The sequence below is a fragment of the Eurytemora carolleeae genome, unplaced genomic scaffold (assembly GCF_000591075.1).
Source record: "Eurytemora carolleeae unplaced genomic scaffold, Eaff_2.0 scaffold112, whole genome shotgun sequence".
In the NCBI taxonomy this organism is placed as follows: domain Eukaryota; kingdom Metazoa; phylum Arthropoda; class Copepoda; order Calanoida; family Temoridae; genus Eurytemora; species Eurytemora carolleeae.
Window position 1 is genome coordinate 297,196 of NW_019396053.1, and position 18,642 is coordinate 315,837.

Here is an 18,642-nt window from a genome sequence, read left to right on the forward strand (position 1 = left end):
AATAAAACTATTTGCACAATTATGTGATAATTGTTTTAGGAATCATACATGTTAAAGTAGATAGAAGACTAAATGTCACAAATAAATTCAAATACCAAAGACGACTTTCAAGTCGTATTCCTATTGTCATGTTTCGTGGGACACCCTGTATATTAGAGGTTAAATCTAAAAGTCAATGGCTGGACAATGGCTGAAATACTTTTTCTTCTTCAAATTTAAAATTTAATGTAAAAGCTAAAACATAATGAACTAGACAGACGGAAGAAGGTCATTCTTAAGCGATATTACAATTACGACTTTTTGACCTCGTAGCAACTCTAATTTAGCTTTTATTCCTTAGTATAGAGGAAAGCAAGCTTAACCAGTTACTCTAACCTTTCTCTGGTTACATATTAGAAATTCAAAACATTTTTGTTCTTCCCTATATAGATGGTCAATAAAAGGAGTTCTGAGCTGAAAACTTTAGAATGGGATATCCTTAATCCCGATCAGTTCATTAATCTGGATATTAAAAACAAGAGGCGAACAAGCATTATTTAATCTTGAGAATTTGAGATTAAGATACAGAGTGGATCAAGCATTAATCCCAATATCCATCCTTCAAAACTTCCCAGCTCTGATTGAAAATATAGAAAGTGAAATTCACTTCAGTTTAACGTTAAACCTATAATACCTTTAAATTTCTCTCCTGGTTGTACAAAATAATCTTCAACTAAAAAAGCGTAGGTTTTTGCGCTAATATGTACTCTTCCAGGCTCTCCTGTACTCTCTAACCTGGACATAAAATACATGTAATTGATCATTAACTGATGAAATTTTGTAATGATCTCTGAGCCCGAAATTTAAAAGAGTATCGTAACACGAAACTCCCGAGTTTCCTTGTTGGGGGGGCAGGGGGTCTTAACTTTTGTGTAGATTTTGATTTAAGAGATTCGAAAAAATGGAGAATATGAAGAAACTAAATGAAATTATATTTTATAACAAAAATGTTGATTTCAACAAAACTGCCGAACCCCATTCTTGAAACCCGGGTTCCAAAACTGGTTTTCATGACGATACCCTGTCTTAAGTTTTGGGCTCTGAAATCATCATTGTATAGAATACAAAGGGCTGTAGATCTGATTTTAATTGACACTTAATTTTTAAAAAAAAAATAGGATGTCTGATTCACAACAGTACCCTTGTAATCTTTGTTGTAGTTATCCTTGTCCTATTCACAACAGTACCCTTGTAATCTTTGTTGTAGTAATCCTAAGTACGTCAGCTTCTTCGCAGAAGAGATTGTAATTGTTGAAATATTTATACGCAAGATGTGCTTAATTTATTTTTTAAAAAGATTGCCATTTATTTCCAGGAATCACAGGAAAAAATCCTTCCACTTAAATTAAAACACAGGTTTCAGGGTTTGTAACAAAATAAAATCTTAATTTTCAGTTGGAGTCTTAAAATTGTATCTTATCTTATCAATTTACATTTTCTTTAAAATATAAGATTAATGTTCATAATAAATCAAACCTATGGCAATATGGTATCAAAAAAATTTTCAGTATCTTAGTTTAAAAATTAATTGTGGGAAAATGCACCAAAATTTCTTTTTCTAGAAAATATATTTTGTTCGCAATATCAACCTCCTAAAATCATTTCAAAATTTCTAATGATTTGTTCAAAAATATGAAAATAATATTTTCATCCAAGATTTTCGTTCCTTACCTTCTGTTCTAAATGTCGAATAAAATATTCTTAATTTTGATATTCTTTCGGTAAATTCTTGAAAATTTGACTAAAGAACTTACTTGTTAGCTAAAGTTACATCGTTAGACCAAACGTCGAATTTGAACATTTTTTTCCCGACAATTCCACACAGCACTGTTCCAGTATGGATTCCTATCAAACAGTTTTTAAATGGAAAATCGGCTTTATAAAATAATTTTTTTAACTTATACCAATAAATAGGGGTGAGAAAAGGTTATTTTAGGAGACTGTGTTAAAGTTTACGAGTAGAAATGCGAATTTATTACATTTATAAAAAATAAAACAGTTCGAGGCTTTTAACTTTTGAAGGATATAGGGTAAACCTTTTAAAGGGGGAATTACATTTGTATTTTCAATAAAATTCAATTTTTTCTTTAATCTACAAAATATATGAACCGATGATGCATAAAGTAAACCTTAGTTAAAGAATTAAGAAAAGGAGAAAGAGATAATTAAACTAGCTTTGTCTGGTTTAAATACAGTGATAACCAGAAAACTCTAAAATAGGAAGACGACTTTTAGACTCATAATATGACTTTAAGTAGTCCAATCAGCATAGGACACGGAAATTGTGCAATGTAAACAGACCCCTTTCACTTGATTAGTATTTTATAAGTGTCTAATAAAACTATTTGCACAGAAGTATTGCTATAAAGTCGTCTTCCTATTTCGGAATTTTCTGGTTATCACTTTACTTCTTTTTGAAAAGTGGATTAAACTAAGCACTTTTTCACACACTTTTCAGTAATTACCCAAACCACATTAATAAATTTCAAACTTTGCTCACCACAAAACACAATGAGTGGTTTAATTAAATTATGAAAAAATGTGAAAAGATTCCTCCTACCTACACGCATATTTACACTCTCATTACAATCCTCATCAAACTCTTTTATTGCCTAAAATATTTTAAATATTACTTGCTTGACTGAGATTCATTAAAAACAGAAAAATTAAAATAAATTGATGCACAAAAGTCCACAAATAAATGTATGTTTAGATCAATAAAAAATAAAAATAAATTTAAAGGGACTGTAAAGGAAAAATGAAAGGGGGTATAGGCTGAAAGCTAATCCCTTTAGCTCTTGATCGGTACCCATGAAAGTTTGATCTGATGTTCCTGTCTCGAGAAATTTATTTAAAACTGTGTTAAAATTATACGAAAGTTCACATATGTAAAATTTAGAAAATCTTAAACTTAAATCACGTGACCAGAACTATCAACAATGGCAGAGCAGTATACTGTATCACGTGACCACTTTACTGCACTGCCATTGGTGGAATTTCTGGTCAAGTAATAAAGACGTATAAATAATATTATGAATTAAATCTATTAAAAATAGAAATAACAAATATAAAATTAGAATTGGAGTAAACCTAAGTTACAATTAGCTTTCTCTGGGATATCACAGTTTTCAGATTGGTTGCATACTTGCTGAATTTGATCTGTTTAAACCCACCACTTTTATACAAAATTGTTTATACATTAATTTTCGTATAAATTTGACAAAGTTGTATAGTATCAATTTCTCGTGATAGGAACATCAGATATAAGTTTCATGGGTCGTGATCGAGAGCCAAAGTGATTAGCTTTCAGCATATAACCCCTTTCATTTTTCCTTCACAGTCCCTTTAAACAAAAGCATTTATCTGTCGTAATTTACCTTTATCATTGATAAACCCATTTCTACACAGTTAGCAGCATGGTCTGGCGTGGGTTCAGGACACCCTAAACATATATCCAGTCCAGAGGATCAGGATCCATTGGGTCCGCAACATTTTGGCATCCCGGGATCCAGATCCAGAAAAATGTATGGATTTACTAATCCGGATTTAAAGTGCAAAATATCAATCAAAAACTGTTAAAAAATGTTGCTCCAAAACACAAGTCTGAACTAATGATTGAAGAATGAGAGATTATTAAAAATGTCCTAATAGTTGATTGGCCATTAAGTGATGGCATAAAAATAAGCGAAAACAAGAAAAAAATTGAAAACTAAACAAAGCGAAAAAAAGGAAAAAATTTGAAAACTATTAATTTATTAAAACAATCAGTAAGAAATGTTCAATCTGGATCCATTTTTCCAGAGCGAACCGAATTTACATCAAAATGAAATGGAAAGCAATGCTTAGTTTGTGTGAAATATATTCCAAGTTTAAAATAAAATTATTCATTGAAGAAGATTTTTCCTAAAGTGTAAATTTTTATTTAAAAATTCTTAGCTACAGAGATAATTGAAAACTTTATAATGACAATTTGTTAAGATTGATAAATTGAAATCGAAATTCAACAACGTCAGTAATTTTGAAATCAAAAAGACAAAAAAATGCCAGGGCTAGTGGTATTCTATGATTATTATTTTAAAAATTAACTTTTTAAATTAGATTTTTTAATAAATCCCGCAATAAATTTTAATATGACGACGTATACCTGACACACAGTAGTAACAATCTCCAAGAGTACTAATCTTCTCACATGAACAGCAAAGACATAATCTATACACAAGTGAAACGTCAAGGTCAAGGTCAAGGTCAAAGTCAAGGTCAAGGTCAAGGTCAAGGTCAAGGTCAAGGTCAAAGTCAAGTTCAAGGTCAAAATCAAGGTCAAGGTTCAGGTCAAAGGTAAGATCTGACAGCCTAAGGTCATGACAAAGGTCAAGGTCAAGGTCAAGTTCAAGGTCAAGATAGATAACGCCAAGTCATATCAAGGTCGAGGTCAATATTAAGGTCAAGGTAAAAGCCAAGATAATTATGAATATCAATGACGATATCAAGATAAAGGGTAAATCAATTAGTGCTAATGAATAATAAGGTCTAGGTATCAGTGAAGATCATGGTCAAGGTAAAGGTTAAAGTTAAGATCAAGGTTATTTTTAAGATCAAGGTAAAGATCAAAGTCGGGGTCAAGGTCAAGGTCAATTATTGTCAACTTTAAGGTTAAGATCAAGATCATGAACTTGGTCCAGGTCAAGCTCAAGGTCAAGGTCAAGATCATGAACTAGTTCCAGGTCAAACCCATGGTCAAGGCCAAGGTCAAGGTCTAGGTCAAGGAAAATGTCAAGGTCAGAGTCTTGGTCATAAAAATAAGACAAGCTCAGAAGTATCTACCTATCAAATCTACCAAAGAGATCATTGAGTAATCCAACCAATTGACTAGCAGTCTTGTTGGTCGACATTTTGGTAAATCCTAGAACAAACATTAACATTTTGGTAAATCCTAGGCCAAACATAAACATTTTGGTAAATCCTTGGACAAACATAAACATTTTGTAAATCCTAGGACAAACATAAACATTTTGGTAAATCCTTGGACAAACACAAACATTTTGGTAAATCCTTGGACAAACATGAACATTTTGGCAAATCCTTGGACAAACATGAACATTTAAATCCTTGGACAAACATGAACATTTTGGCAAATCCTTGGACAAACATGAACATTTTGGTAAATCCTAGGACAAACATAAACATTTTGGTAAATCCTTGGACAAACATGAAGAAAAGTAAATTCAGTTTTAGAAATTTAAAAACATTACGATGAAATATCGAGGCAATTGAGGTAATAAACAAAGATTTTAACAATTTTTTTCTGAGAAAGAGATTCCAGGGTTCAGAGTTTTTGTTGAAAATTGGAGCCTAAAGCTTAAGCTAGTGAATTAAAAAGTTTTAAGTCAAGTTGTAAACTTTTTAAAGAGAATACGGTAAAAGTTCAATTGTTAGAATTTAAACTTTAAACTAGTTTCAAGAATACGAATGGAATACAAGATATTATATCTCATAAATACAAGACAGTTGTTTATTTGAATGTTTTTATCATATAGAAACCAAGCTTGGCAACCCAGCTTTGCCTTGCAAGTCAACTCACTCAACTTAGAATTCTTATCAGAACATTGACGTAATTCTACTGAGCTCCACGAAGTTTGAGGCAAATCGGTCAAGGGGTTTACGAGTTATGATCGGACATAAAAGAAACAGAGATTACTAGTTAGATATAGATAAATCTTCTACCTACAATATCTGCAAACAGAATCGAAACATTGTCCATTGCATTCATATTAAACGGACGAAACATCGTCCGTAAATCTCCCTAAAATAGTTCAACATATTGGATAATATAGTCATAGACTGGACCAAACATTATTCAATATTCACTATTAGATATAGATATAGTGATAGAAGGGGAGGGAGTCAAGCTGAAATCTAAAGGTTGAATATCGTGTCTGCATAAAAAATTTAAAGATAAGGAAAAATAGAATATTCAATCTATATAATAAAGCGCTTTGTTCGTATATATATATTTAATATGTTCGCTGTAGAGGTCTATACGACAGGACCAAATTGACTGACATTTTTAGGGAACCCATGGGCCATGGATATTCCGGGGATGACATAGACTCTAAACATTTGTTGTAAATTTTTAAAATTCCACAGGTACCGCCGGGCACTTGAGCTAGTAGGGATAAAAACCTGGTTTGATGATCTAGGACTGGAGATTTTTCTCATCATTGAACCTAAAATATTATTTTTTCAAATTTTGGAAATTTATCCTTTTTTGCTCATTTCGTTCTTTTTAATATTAAAATCACTAAAACATAATTTCAAGATACTCTCCATTAAAGGAGTTGCATATTCGATTCACAACCATTGTCTATTATGGATTATTGAGATATCCTAAGTTTTTTTAAATGAAAAAATAGATTTTTAAATTTTGTCTCCCTATATAAGAGAATTATGCAGGAGAGACACTGAAAGAAATTGTCCGAATTCGAACGTTTTTTCCCTTTTGTTCCTTAGATAACTGCTTACCGTTGTGAATCAGACATGCCCCCCTATAAAGGGAGGAACACTTAAAATTACGTCTTATGTCCCTTTAATGATATCCCTATATCCTTCCTTCTCTTATGTCCCTTTAATGATATCCCTATATCCTTCCTTCTCTTATGTCCCTTTAATAATATCCATATATCCTTCCTTCTCTTATGTCCCTTTAATAATATCCATATATCCTTCCTTCTCTTATGTCCCTTTAATGATATCCCTATATCCTTCCTTCTCTTATGTCCCTTTAATGATATCCCTATATCCTTCCCTCTTTTATGTCCCTTTAATAATATCCCTATATCCTTCCTTCTCTCATGTCCCTTTAATGATATCCCTATATCCTTCCCTCTCTTATGTCCCCTTTAATGATATCCCTATATCCTTCCTTCTCTTATGTCCCTTTAATAAAATCCATATATCCTTCCTTCTCTTATGTCCCTTTAATAATATCCCTATATCCTTCCCTCTCTTGTGTCCCTCTAATAATATCCCTATATCCTTCCCTCTCTTATGTCCCTTTAATAATATCCCTATATCCTTCCTTCTGTAATGTCCCTGTAATAATATCCCTATATCCTTCCCTCTCTTATGTCCCTTTAATAATATCCCTATATCCTTCCTTCTGTAATGTCCCTGTAATAATATCCCTATATCCTTCCTTCTCTAATGTCTTATTTCTTCGATAACATCCATCCTCTGTTAATGAATTCTATCTTTTTACAATATTGCTGTGCATTTAATTCTTCTTTATTTCCTGCTTTAACACTTCATAAAGATTATATTTCATATTAAAATATTCTTTTTACTCAATTCAATCAACTCTCTTCTACATTTTCACGTTTCTTCCATAAAGTCACAATAAAGTGATTTCTAATATCATATTCGAATTATTTTTCTAATTTTTAGTTCTCTAATAATTTTTCTAATTTATGACTTTATTTCTCTCTCCGTCTAGTGTTGTTCTCTTTTCTTCCTTTTGGCCAGTTAAACCTATCATTGTTCTTTCAACTTTACAACATATACACTTTTTTATAAGAAGATAAGCGCTAATCTGCAAAGCTTGATATCGATTTCTACTTTAGCAACTTTTAAATTCGAGGGGTAAGCTGTTGAGCCTTCAACTTTAGTTATCCATCCATTGGATTCGACGGAATTTATATTTAAATCACTTTTCTTGCCAGTACTGTTATGTGTTTGGAATAAAAAGTTAAATACCTGTTTCCGAATCTATATCCATATCATCATCTTCATCTCCTCCATGCCCTCCCTTCATCAACCAATCCGCAACCTTAACCAAACCATTAATTAACTAATCCGCAACCTTAATTAAACCATTTATTAACCAAACCATTTATTAACCAAACCATTCATTAACCAAATCATTCCTTAACTAATCCGCAACCTTAACTAAACCATTTATTAACCAGACCATTCATTAACCAAACCATTCTTTAACCAACCATTCATTAACCAACCCGTTCATTAACCAAACCATCCTTTAACCAAACCATTTATTAACCAAACCATTCATTAACCAAACCATTCATTAACCAAACTATCCTTTAACCAAACCATTCATTAACCAAACCATTCATTAACCAAACCATTCATTAACCAAACCATTCATTAACCAAACCATCCTTTAACCAAACCATTCATTAACCAAACCATTCATTAACCAAACAATCCTTTAACCAGTGCATTCATTAACCAAATCATCCTTTAACCAAACCATTCAGTAACCAAACCATTCATTATCCAATCCATTCATTAAACAAACCATCCTTTATCCAATCCATTCATTAAACAAACCATTCATTATCCAATCCATCCTATAACAAACCATTCATTATCCAATCCATTCATTAAACGAACCATTCATTATCCAATCCATTCATTAAACAAACTATTCATTATCTAATCCATTCATTAAACAAACCATTCATTATCCAATCCATTCATTAAACAAACCATCCTTTAACCAATTCAATCATTAAAAAAACCATCCAATAACCAAACCATTCATTAACCAAACCATTCATTAACCAAACCATTCATTACCCAAACCATTCATTAACCAAACCATTCATTAACCAAACCATTCATTAACCAAACCATCCTTGAACCAAACCACAACCATCATCTAATCCTGTTTTTTTTGTAAGTTTAAACTTTTCTGCTCGATAAAATTGTCAACGTAAGAAAAATCAAAGGATTACAGTTTACAGTAACAGGGGGTTAAAAAACAAGAATTTGATTAAAGTGTTCAGTGGCCGAATTTAAAGAATTTAAGCGGCGGTTTAAATTTAAGCCGCGGTCTAAATATGGTTGGTTCCACTTAAAATTGTATCAAATGTTTCAAGATTTAAACCGGCGCTTAATTTGAACCGGGTTTTGGCGGATTTAAACCGCAACTCCAATTCTTTAAATTCCATCTCAGTTCCATTAAAGTTTTTTTTATCAAAATTAGTGCGTAATAGTGCGTAATACCAGAATCACATACCTTGGGAGGCATAACGCTGTGAATCATTTTCTCCTTCAGTTGTTTCTCCATTCCTAGCTGTCTTTTCACAAGCAAACTCTGCCCAACCTTCATAAACGTGTCCCTCATCCGGACCTAGACAATTCAGGGATTAAGATCAAAATCAGGATCTCAGGATCAGAATCTCAGGATCAGGATCTTAGGATAAGGATCTTAGGATCTCAGGATCAGGATCTCAGGATCAGGATCTCAGGATCAGGATCAGGATCTCAGGATCAGGATCACAGAATGGGGATTAACAACCGAAAAGCGTTGACCTTTAATTAAAATAAAAGAAAATTTAAAGAAGAAGAAAGAAATTATGAATAAAAAATGAAAACAATCTTAAAGAATTAAGATGAAAAAGCTTTTATTCCTTTTCTTCTTTTGTTTAATATTGACGGGCTAAGTAGAAATATTGAATCAAAATTTTAGAAAAGAAAGAGAGCCAAGATTTGGAGTCTGTTTTCCAGTAATATCCTTTGTTCAATTTGAAAGAAAAAATTCTGGGAATCAGCGGATAAAATAACTATTATCAAAAAAGCATTGTGCTCATAAATTTCTAGAAACCTTGTGTGTTGTCTTTTAAATTAACATTTAATTAAAAAATCTTTGTCCAGAGCTAGATTTACTGATTTTTTAACAAATAAAATTTTCTTTTTCTTCACTCATGATATTTTTTGTTGAAACTTGCTGGACCAGTTAAGGAATATATATAGACAGTTTTTATATTCTCTCATTAGTTAACATTTATATTTGTAATAAATTAATTAGGGGATTAGTTTAGGTTAGAAGTGTAGACGTAATTGTAAGTCAGATTCACAACGACACCCTTAAAGGCCTTAATTAAGTAACACTAAGAAAAACATCCTTGTTTTTCTGTATTAAAAAGTGTACAATTTTTCAATTTCCGTCGTCGTTTCTGTTGCAAAAATTTGCAAGTAATAATTGAAGAGAAACCAAAGTTTAGAAAGATCAATTTTCATCTTAAAGTAAGAAAATCTCATTCATTAATGGTTTAATAATATTGATGATGATGATGATGATTACCTGCGTCATGATGAGTATATGACAACCTATCACGTGTACACAAATATGCAACAGAACTTGAACAATCATTGTCATATAATTCCTAAAATAGAATATTTTCAAAACTTTGAAGCAATGAGAAGAAACTGATTACCCTTCTCATACTCCTTATCCTAATAATACTTTAAACCCCCCAGGGGTGAATATGTTCCATTAATTTTCCCCTTGATGAGCGCTATATTTTATTCAGTAAATTTGGTAGATATCTTTAGGATAATTGATAATATATAATTTTATTGGAAAACAAATAAATAAACGCCTTAATATTTTATGATATGAATAGTGCTGTACATACTAAGCTAGTACTCTGTTGTACTGTATATACCTGGCAGGTACTTTATTGTACTATATATATAACCGGCAGGTACTTAATTGTACTGTCTATACCTGGCACGTACTCTATTGTACCGTCTATACCTGGCAGGTACTCTATTGAACTGTCTATACCTGGCAGGTACTCTATTGAACTGTCTATACCTGGCAGGTACTCTATTGAACTGTCTATACCTGGAAGGTACTCTATTGAACTGTCTATACCTGGCAGGTACTCTATTGAACTGATAAACCTGGCAGGTACTCTATTGAACTGTCTATACCTGGCAGGTACTCTATTGCACTGTCTATACCTGGCAGGTACTCTATTGAACTGTCTATACCTGGCAGGTACACTATTGAACTGTATATACCAGGCAGGTACTCTATTGAACTGTATATACCTGGCAGGTACTCTATTGTACTGTCTATACCTGGCAGGTACTCTATTGTACTCCTGGCAGGTACTCTATTGTACTGTCTATAACTTACAGGTACTCTATTGAACTGTCTATACCTGGCAGGTACTCTATTGAACTGTATATACCTGGCAGGTACTCTATTGAACTTTATATACCTGGCAGGTACTCTATTGTACTGTCAATACCTGGCAGGTACTCTATTGTACTGTCTATACCTGGCAGGTACTCTATTGTACTGTCTATACCTGGCAGGTACTCTATTGAACTGTCTATACCTGGCAGGTACTCTATTGAACTGTATATACCTGGCAGGTACTCTACTGAACTGTATATACCTGACAGGTACTCTATTGAACTGTCTATACCTGGCAGGTACTCTATTGAACTGTATATACCTGGCAAGTACTCTATTGAACTGTCTATACCTGGCAGGTACTCTATTGAACTGTATATACCTGGCAGGTACTCTATTGAACTGTCTATACCTGGCAGGTAGCCGTGTGACCGCTACGATCTCGAATAAGCAGGTATAAGAAAACCCAACTAGCAGGGTCAGGTACAAAGGCAGAGGGATTACAGTGTATACGAGAAGAAGAACCTAAATATAAAATATTTTCATTTTTTCATAAAAACAAACTGACTTGAATAATTGGAACCACTTTCAAAGGGATTGTTAACCTTTTTCAAAATGTTTGTAACACCAAAGAGTGGCTCTAAACTCTAAACTCTAAACTCTAAAAAATGTTTTTTTGTCTGCATGTGTTCTTTGCAAGTTCGGACTTAAAAATGTCTGATATACCATCCTTATCTTTAAGAAGTATAAGCCGATTTTATTAAACATTTTAGAGAAAGCTTTCAGTATTCTGGTTCTCAGGATCATCAATTTGAATGGATAGTTTGGTTGTGAATCAAAATTAGTAAAGGAATTGAGTCTTTGCCACAAACTCTGATTTTCTAAACTCTATATCTTTGCAACCCAATGTCGTGTATACCTTAGATATGTCAAACTCAAGGGCGTACGAGAGCTTTAGTTTAGGGGGGGGGGAGGTCACCTTTTGAGCGCGTCGAAGTTTTTGTATGCACCCCTAGAAGATTGTGTGCCCCCCCCCCTAAAAACCCGTATTTAACAAAAGTACTGATTCGTTTTTTATCTATATTAAAGAACCGTATATCTTTCATACCTAGACTTTACTTGATTTAAAACATATATATTTGTTGATAAATATCAGATTTGTAAAGGAAATGAGATATTGTCAAAAACTCCAAAATTAAAATCCCTATATCTGTGCAACCCGATGTCTTAGATCTTTGATATTTTAAACTATAAATTCTATAAACTATAAATGAACCATGAAAAATTCTAAGTTTGAAATAAGGTTTACAACATCAGGTTTAAAAAAAATAGGGATTAGAAAATTTAAGATGGTGTGAAAAACTAAGCTCCTTTCTTGAAAAATATTCCCCCCACCCCAGAAATTAAAAAAAATAATTTTTTCCTTCAGAAGTTAGGTTTGATTGCGTAGAATATCAAAATAATTTTAAAGGTTTTAATTGGTGCATTTTTGGGTAAAAAAAAAAAAAGTATGAAAAACAATTGAAATTTGCCTTTTAATGTCCAATTTTTCTTTTCTGTTTCAACCACCAAAAATATTTTTTTCCACAGAAATTATGTTTTTTTTTGCGCAGAACGCCTTTTAATATATATTTTTTAAATTTTTTGCCTACATCATATAAAAAAAAGTTCTAGGTTGAAGTTTACTTTTAAACTGGGTTCCCAACATAGTAAGAATATAAAGCTGATAAACTGGATCTAGTTTCAGATATTTGGGTTCCCAACATAGTAAGAATATAAAGCTGATAAACTGGATCTAGTTTCAGATATTTTAATTTTTGTAAAACTGGGGTTAAGCTGAAAATTCCCTTATTATTCGAAAAAACGTTAACAAAAAATGCCTGTAAAAGATATTTTAAAAATATCATTCATTATACATTTACAAAAGCACATAAACACACACAAAAATAACTCAGCAGACAAAAAAATCAATGCACACCAAAAAAAACGCAATAAAAACTCAATGCACCAAAGAGTTACCTCAACATACAGTGCAAAAAGTCCTGCTTCACTGATATCCGTGGTTCCTAGTTCAGTATACACATTTAGGAAGGTAGGAGGTAAGAGGTAGGAGGTAGGAGGTAGGAGGTAGGAGGTAGGAGGTAGGAGGTAGGAGGTAGGATGAAGAACTACCGTAGAAGAAAGGAATCAGAATAAGAAATGTTGAAAGTTTTGTTAAAAAGTCTAAATGATATATTCCTAATGTATTTGATGAAATAAGCTGAATGTATTCTTCTTTAGTGAGATCTTCAAACCCATACAAGGATTTCTAAACAAAAATATGTTTTAAAGAAAACAAAAATTGAGAGACTGTCACATAGGATTTAATTTTGAATTCCTCTGTAGGCGTAATTTCAAGCGACCCTCCATTTGTAGAGTAGTGTGTTCGATTCACGACAGTACCCTTTAAACTGTTGACTGATCAATGTTGTCGGACGTATCCTCATTAAATTTACAGATACGCTTTTAATGTTAAAAGAGTGAAGAATTTGTTTGCAACCTGTTTTATTTCTAAAACATATCAATACTTACTTTCTAGACTTGACAGATATTTTAAAAACCGCTTTTAATGAAAAATATTCAGTCACTAGGGATTTTAAGAAACACAAGAAACGGATCAGGTGTGTAAAGTTCGCACTGTACGCAGAGTACACAGGGTTTTACAGGAATTCAAGCGGTTTTCAATAGATGTACATACAGAGATATATCTACTCGATGACCAGACAAAAGGTATCAGTGTTAATCGCCCATTGCCATCTTTGCATGAAGGATCATTTTAATTTCCGCTTACAGTCCATTAAAATGTTTTTAATCTGGAAAATTAAGTTATATAGTAAATGTAACATTAGAATTATCCGGGGGGCGGGGGAAACTTTTGAATCTTAAATCTGTTCCTTGAGTGCTTAGATGACGGTTGCTTTCATTCTCAAGTTTCTCCCACCGTTTTTTAAATCAAAACTACCGAAATCCGCCAAATTCTAGAAAAGCTATCTACACTAAAAAGTTTATAATTACCTGATTATGTAAACTAAAATTGCTGGAGAACTCCTCGGTTTGCCCATTCCTGACCTCAGCTATTGGTAGGTTCAGGTACACTGAGCCAGGTACACAAATTAGATTAAAACAACATGGACACAGATTTAATCATTTAATGCCTCTTCTGACCAATTTAAAATTTTATTACTATTTTTAATATATAAATTTGGATTGAAACCGTCTCTGCTTTAGACCAATTGTTTTTTCATCCTCTCATAATTTAAATGCTTTTGTCCATTTCAAAATTTGTTTTGACTATATGTCTCGTTTATTTAACTAAATGGAATCCCACAGCTATCTACAGGGTGTCCCAATAAACATGGGAATTCAGTGACGAATTCGATATCGTCTTCGTCATGAATTAGCATTGTAATACCTTATTTCAAAAGCCATAATATTATTATGTCTGCTAGAGTTTATTTATGAAAACGGTAAATGGCTGTAAAGATATGTCAATAATGTCTCCGCAAGATGAACACTGAAGACGGAAAAGTTTACTCTGTTTGTATACTGTAATTTTTTTGTTTTACTAAGTACAACCGTATGCAGTCAAAACATAAACAATCAAATTGTAGCAGACGAAACTCTTACAGATTACAGCTTTCTCAGTAGGTATCACTTTACTAAATCAAAGAATTATTTAAAAAGACAATATCGAATTTGTTACTGAATTCCCATGTATATTGGGACACCCTGTATAAAAAAGTACAAATAGAATTTTGGATTCATCTTTTTAATTTTTGACTCGATTAGTTATTTTGAGAAATAAATCCAAAGCTTTTGTTTTAAAAATAACAAATAACAGGATCGTCTTTTTTTAGTTTTCTACTGTGATAACCAGAAAACTCTGGAATAGGAAGTCGACTTTTAGACTCAAGTAATGGCTTTAAATAGTCCAATGAACTTAAGGCGCGGCAATTTTGCCGTGTAAACAGGCCCGTTTCACTAATTACATGACTTGATAATTTACTCGTAAAACTATTTGCTTTGTAACAACATCAAATTGACTTCAGAATAGCTTTAATGACGTCTTCCTATTCTACAGTTTTCTGGTATTTACTGTATAGTTTAGAATACTTTATTTTTAACCCCTCTCTGTCACCACTCTGTTCCTACGGTGAGACCCAAAAAACTGTTGAAAAGTTCGACAATATTTTAATAATCTTAAGTGTGTGTGATATTGTTGTGTAGCAAATAGTTATACTCGTAATTTTAAATTCAATGTGTTGGAAAATGGGTCTGTGTACACTGCACCATGGCTCTGGTTCATGTTCAATGGACTATTAAATACTGTCGTCTTCCTATTCCACAGATTTATGGGTTCCACTGAATATTGATAATTTGTGTGTGTTCCTAGAAGGGAAAGGGAACATAGAAGAACACAGAGAAGAAACGACACTAACAAATCAAATCAAAAATAAGAAATTATCTTTATTATTTAATGAAACATATTCATCTTACCAAAATAAATTTAAAAATTCAACAGAACAATTTATTTTTGTTTTTTTGTTCCTTTAAAACAGTGTTTTGTGTAGAGAGGCGTTACAGTCACCAGGAACATTAGGAACACAATCGTTCCAGCAGATAGAGAAGATACAAGAAACATATACCTGCAATAAATATAGTAACAACCCTCATATTATGTAAACCTTTAGCATACCTGTATAAAAGGAACATATACCTAGAAATAAGGAACACATACCTAAATATAAGGAGCATATACCTAGATATAAGAACGTATACCTATATATGAGGAACATATACCTAGATATAAGGAACATATACCTAGATATAAGGAACATATACCTAGACATAAGGAACACATTCCTAGATATAAGGAACATACACCTAGATATAAAGAACATACACCTTGATGTAATGAACATATACCTAGATATAAGGAACATATACCTAGATTCAAAAATGTACAAACCAACCCTTTTTCCCCACCTTACATCTATTCACTTTGGAAGAAAGTATAAGATAGATTAAAGATAAACAGGCTGCTAATTATTCTGCTTTTAACTAGTTTAAGAAGAGAAATGGAAACTATTCATTATATATGCAGAATACACAATACAATATACAAGGTGTTCTATTAATATTGACAATACTTAAAAGGACTTTAAACATATTTTTTTTTAACTTTCTCAACCTGAAATCAGAACTTGTATGTTGTGAATCTCGAGATCCAACATTGAAGTTATCATATTACTATTAGATATTGATATATACATCTAAACATGTAAAGATTATCTTATAGACTAATTTCCTATTTAGGAACATATTNCAAAAAAATTCATAAATCTGCAAGATTTAAAATTAATTTTAGTAACTTTTTTCAATAATGTAAGTTCATTATTTATCTCAACATGTTTGTATACATAAAACTAGTTTGAAGAATAGTATTTGTTTCTTGTTTTGTTCATGTTATTTAAAAATTGTAGAAAAATCTTTCTTCTGCTGACTGAAACAACAGGTAAAATATTGCAAACTGGCTTAACGCTCTTATTTGAAATTTTACACTGTGAAAATATCTTATTGGTGTCAAATTAATCCTAAAGTTCTTGTCTACAGTTCTGCACTTTCAGCTTAACTAACATGTCTAGCCGGTCTCTCTCTTTAAACAATAATGATAATCCACACAAGAGTTGCGATCTCTATTAAAAGATTTGAATCGCTGAAGTGAAGCATGAACCATCTTAATACAGGGAGAACCAGAAAACTATGAAAAATGAAGACGACATTAAAGAAATATTTAAGTGCATTTGATGTTGTTTCAAAGCAAATAGCTTTACCAGAAAGTTATTGAATCACTTATTAAGTGAAATGGTTCTGTTTACACTGAACAATTGCTGTGCATCATGTTCATTGTTCATTGCACTTTTTAGAGTAATAAATTGAGTTTTATATTCGTTTTCATATTCCAGAGTTTTCTACTTTTTTACCGAATGTACTAAAGAAAATTCTCACGTCAAAAATGCATAAAAAAACTGAAAGAATTGAAAAGAAGAAAAATTGGTTTTTTTCAATCTTGATTTTTTATTCTAAAACTAGATCACAATTCAGGCCTGCATATCAAAATCAGAGAGAAATCTTTACTTCAATTTGACATGAGGCAGCTTTACTCTTGTCCTATCTGTGTACTATTTGATTATAATATATTGCATTATTAAACAAATATAAACTTTATATCAACTGTATTTAAACCTTCAATAGACTGTATATAAACTGTACATAAAATTCACATAAACTGTACATAAACTGCACGTAAACTGTATATAAACCTTCTACAGACTGTACATAAACTGTGCAATAACTGTACGTAAACTGTGTACAAACTGTATAAACTGTATATAAACTGTAGTGTATATACTGTATAAAAACTGCTATAGACTGCAATTAAACTGTATATACTGAATTTAAACTGTATATACTGTATATAAACTGTATATACTGTATATAAACTGTATATACTGAATATAAACTGCATATATTATATATAAACTGTATATACTGTATAAAAACTGCTTATAAACTGAAATTAAACTGTACATAAACTGTACATGAGCTGTACATAAATTGAGTACATACCAGTGAGGGGTAGCAACAACAGGAAAATAAATGGCCCATGTTAGGCAGAGAAGTAGAAGATATGCCAAACCAAACTGGAATCTGTAATAAATTTATTGTAAAGGGTTTAATGCCCAAAGTGCACTGTACTGTGTGCTTATTACAGTGCAGTACAGTACAGAGCTGAAAACTTTAGAATTGAAACTTTTTTGTTAATTTTAAGTTTAATATAATATTAAGTTTGTATCCACAAAAGGATATATAACTCTACCAATCGAGTGGCGTTTGGAGAAACCGGAACATCCAATCATAAATTTGAAATTTAATTGTGGACTCTCATTGGTCCAACAAAGTACAGATATTCAAAAAGAGATAAAAAGAGCGGATTAAGGAGGAAATTAAAAGTGTCCTCATTGGATATTCAGATTAAGCGGGATTAAAGGTATCCAATTCTAAAGTTTTCAGCTCTGTACGCTTTAGCTTCTAAACAGTTCAGAAGTTTAAACTTTTATTGAATATATAACAAGCCAACAACTAGAAAAGCCAAATGTATAGATCATTAAAAGAACTGGAATATATAATGCTTCACACCTCTAGCTTCTTCTAGCGACAATTACATCTTTCAAAATGTTGTTTCCGAGCCGCCATTTTTAAACCCAAACTTAAGATTTTGCGAAATTTTTGCTTCATTTCCCAAAATTTATATTGGTCGTTACTCGTTACAACTCACAAATGTTTGAATAAACCAACCCCCTCGAACCATGTGAGATATCACAAACAAAGCTATGTTGCGCTAATATAGGATAGACACAAACAAAAATATAATTATATAAATAAATTACATGTTATTACATATTCAGGAAACAGCGAATCCCAGATATTTGGATACATAGCAAGATTTTTATAATGTCGTATTCTTAACCTATTTAAGATCGAATGCCGCGGAAAAATTAGTATACTACGGTGGTGGAGATTATAGCAATATAATGAAGACAAACTTTTTG

The 18,642-nt window shown here is 31.9% G+C and overlaps 1 protein-coding gene across 1 annotated transcript in view; it reads right to left on the reverse strand.

Moving 5' to 3' along the window:
- Positions 1-18,642, reverse strand: part of LOC111705863 (adenylate cyclase type 9) — a 52,843-nt gene that overhangs the window by 23,993 nt on the left and 10,208 nt on the right. The window contains exons 4-21 of the mRNA XM_023478564.1: positions 17,660-17,740; positions 15,578-15,675; positions 15,419-15,463; positions 14,045-14,124; positions 13,229-13,298; positions 13,010-13,056; positions 11,403-11,515; positions 10,145-10,226; positions 9,077-9,190; positions 7,789-7,861; positions 6,220-6,263; positions 5,761-5,839; positions 4,861-4,939; positions 4,184-4,248; positions 3,417-3,481; positions 2,600-2,651; positions 1,794-1,884; positions 674-774 (exon numbers count right to left, since the gene is read on the reverse strand). Coding sequence (XP_023334332.1) covers positions 674-774; positions 1,794-1,884; positions 2,600-2,651; positions 3,417-3,481; positions 4,184-4,248; positions 4,861-4,939; positions 5,761-5,839; positions 6,220-6,263; positions 7,789-7,861; positions 9,077-9,190; positions 10,145-10,226; positions 11,403-11,515; positions 13,010-13,056; positions 13,229-13,298; positions 14,045-14,124; positions 15,419-15,463; positions 15,578-15,675; positions 17,660-17,740 — 1,379 coding nt within the window. The remainder of the gene's footprint in view (positions 1-673; positions 775-1,793; positions 1,885-2,599; positions 2,652-3,416; positions 3,482-4,183; positions 4,249-4,860; positions 4,940-5,760; positions 5,840-6,219; positions 6,264-7,788; positions 7,862-9,076; positions 9,191-10,144; positions 10,227-11,402; positions 11,516-13,009; positions 13,057-13,228; positions 13,299-14,044; positions 14,125-15,418; positions 15,464-15,577; positions 15,676-17,659; positions 17,741-18,642) is intronic.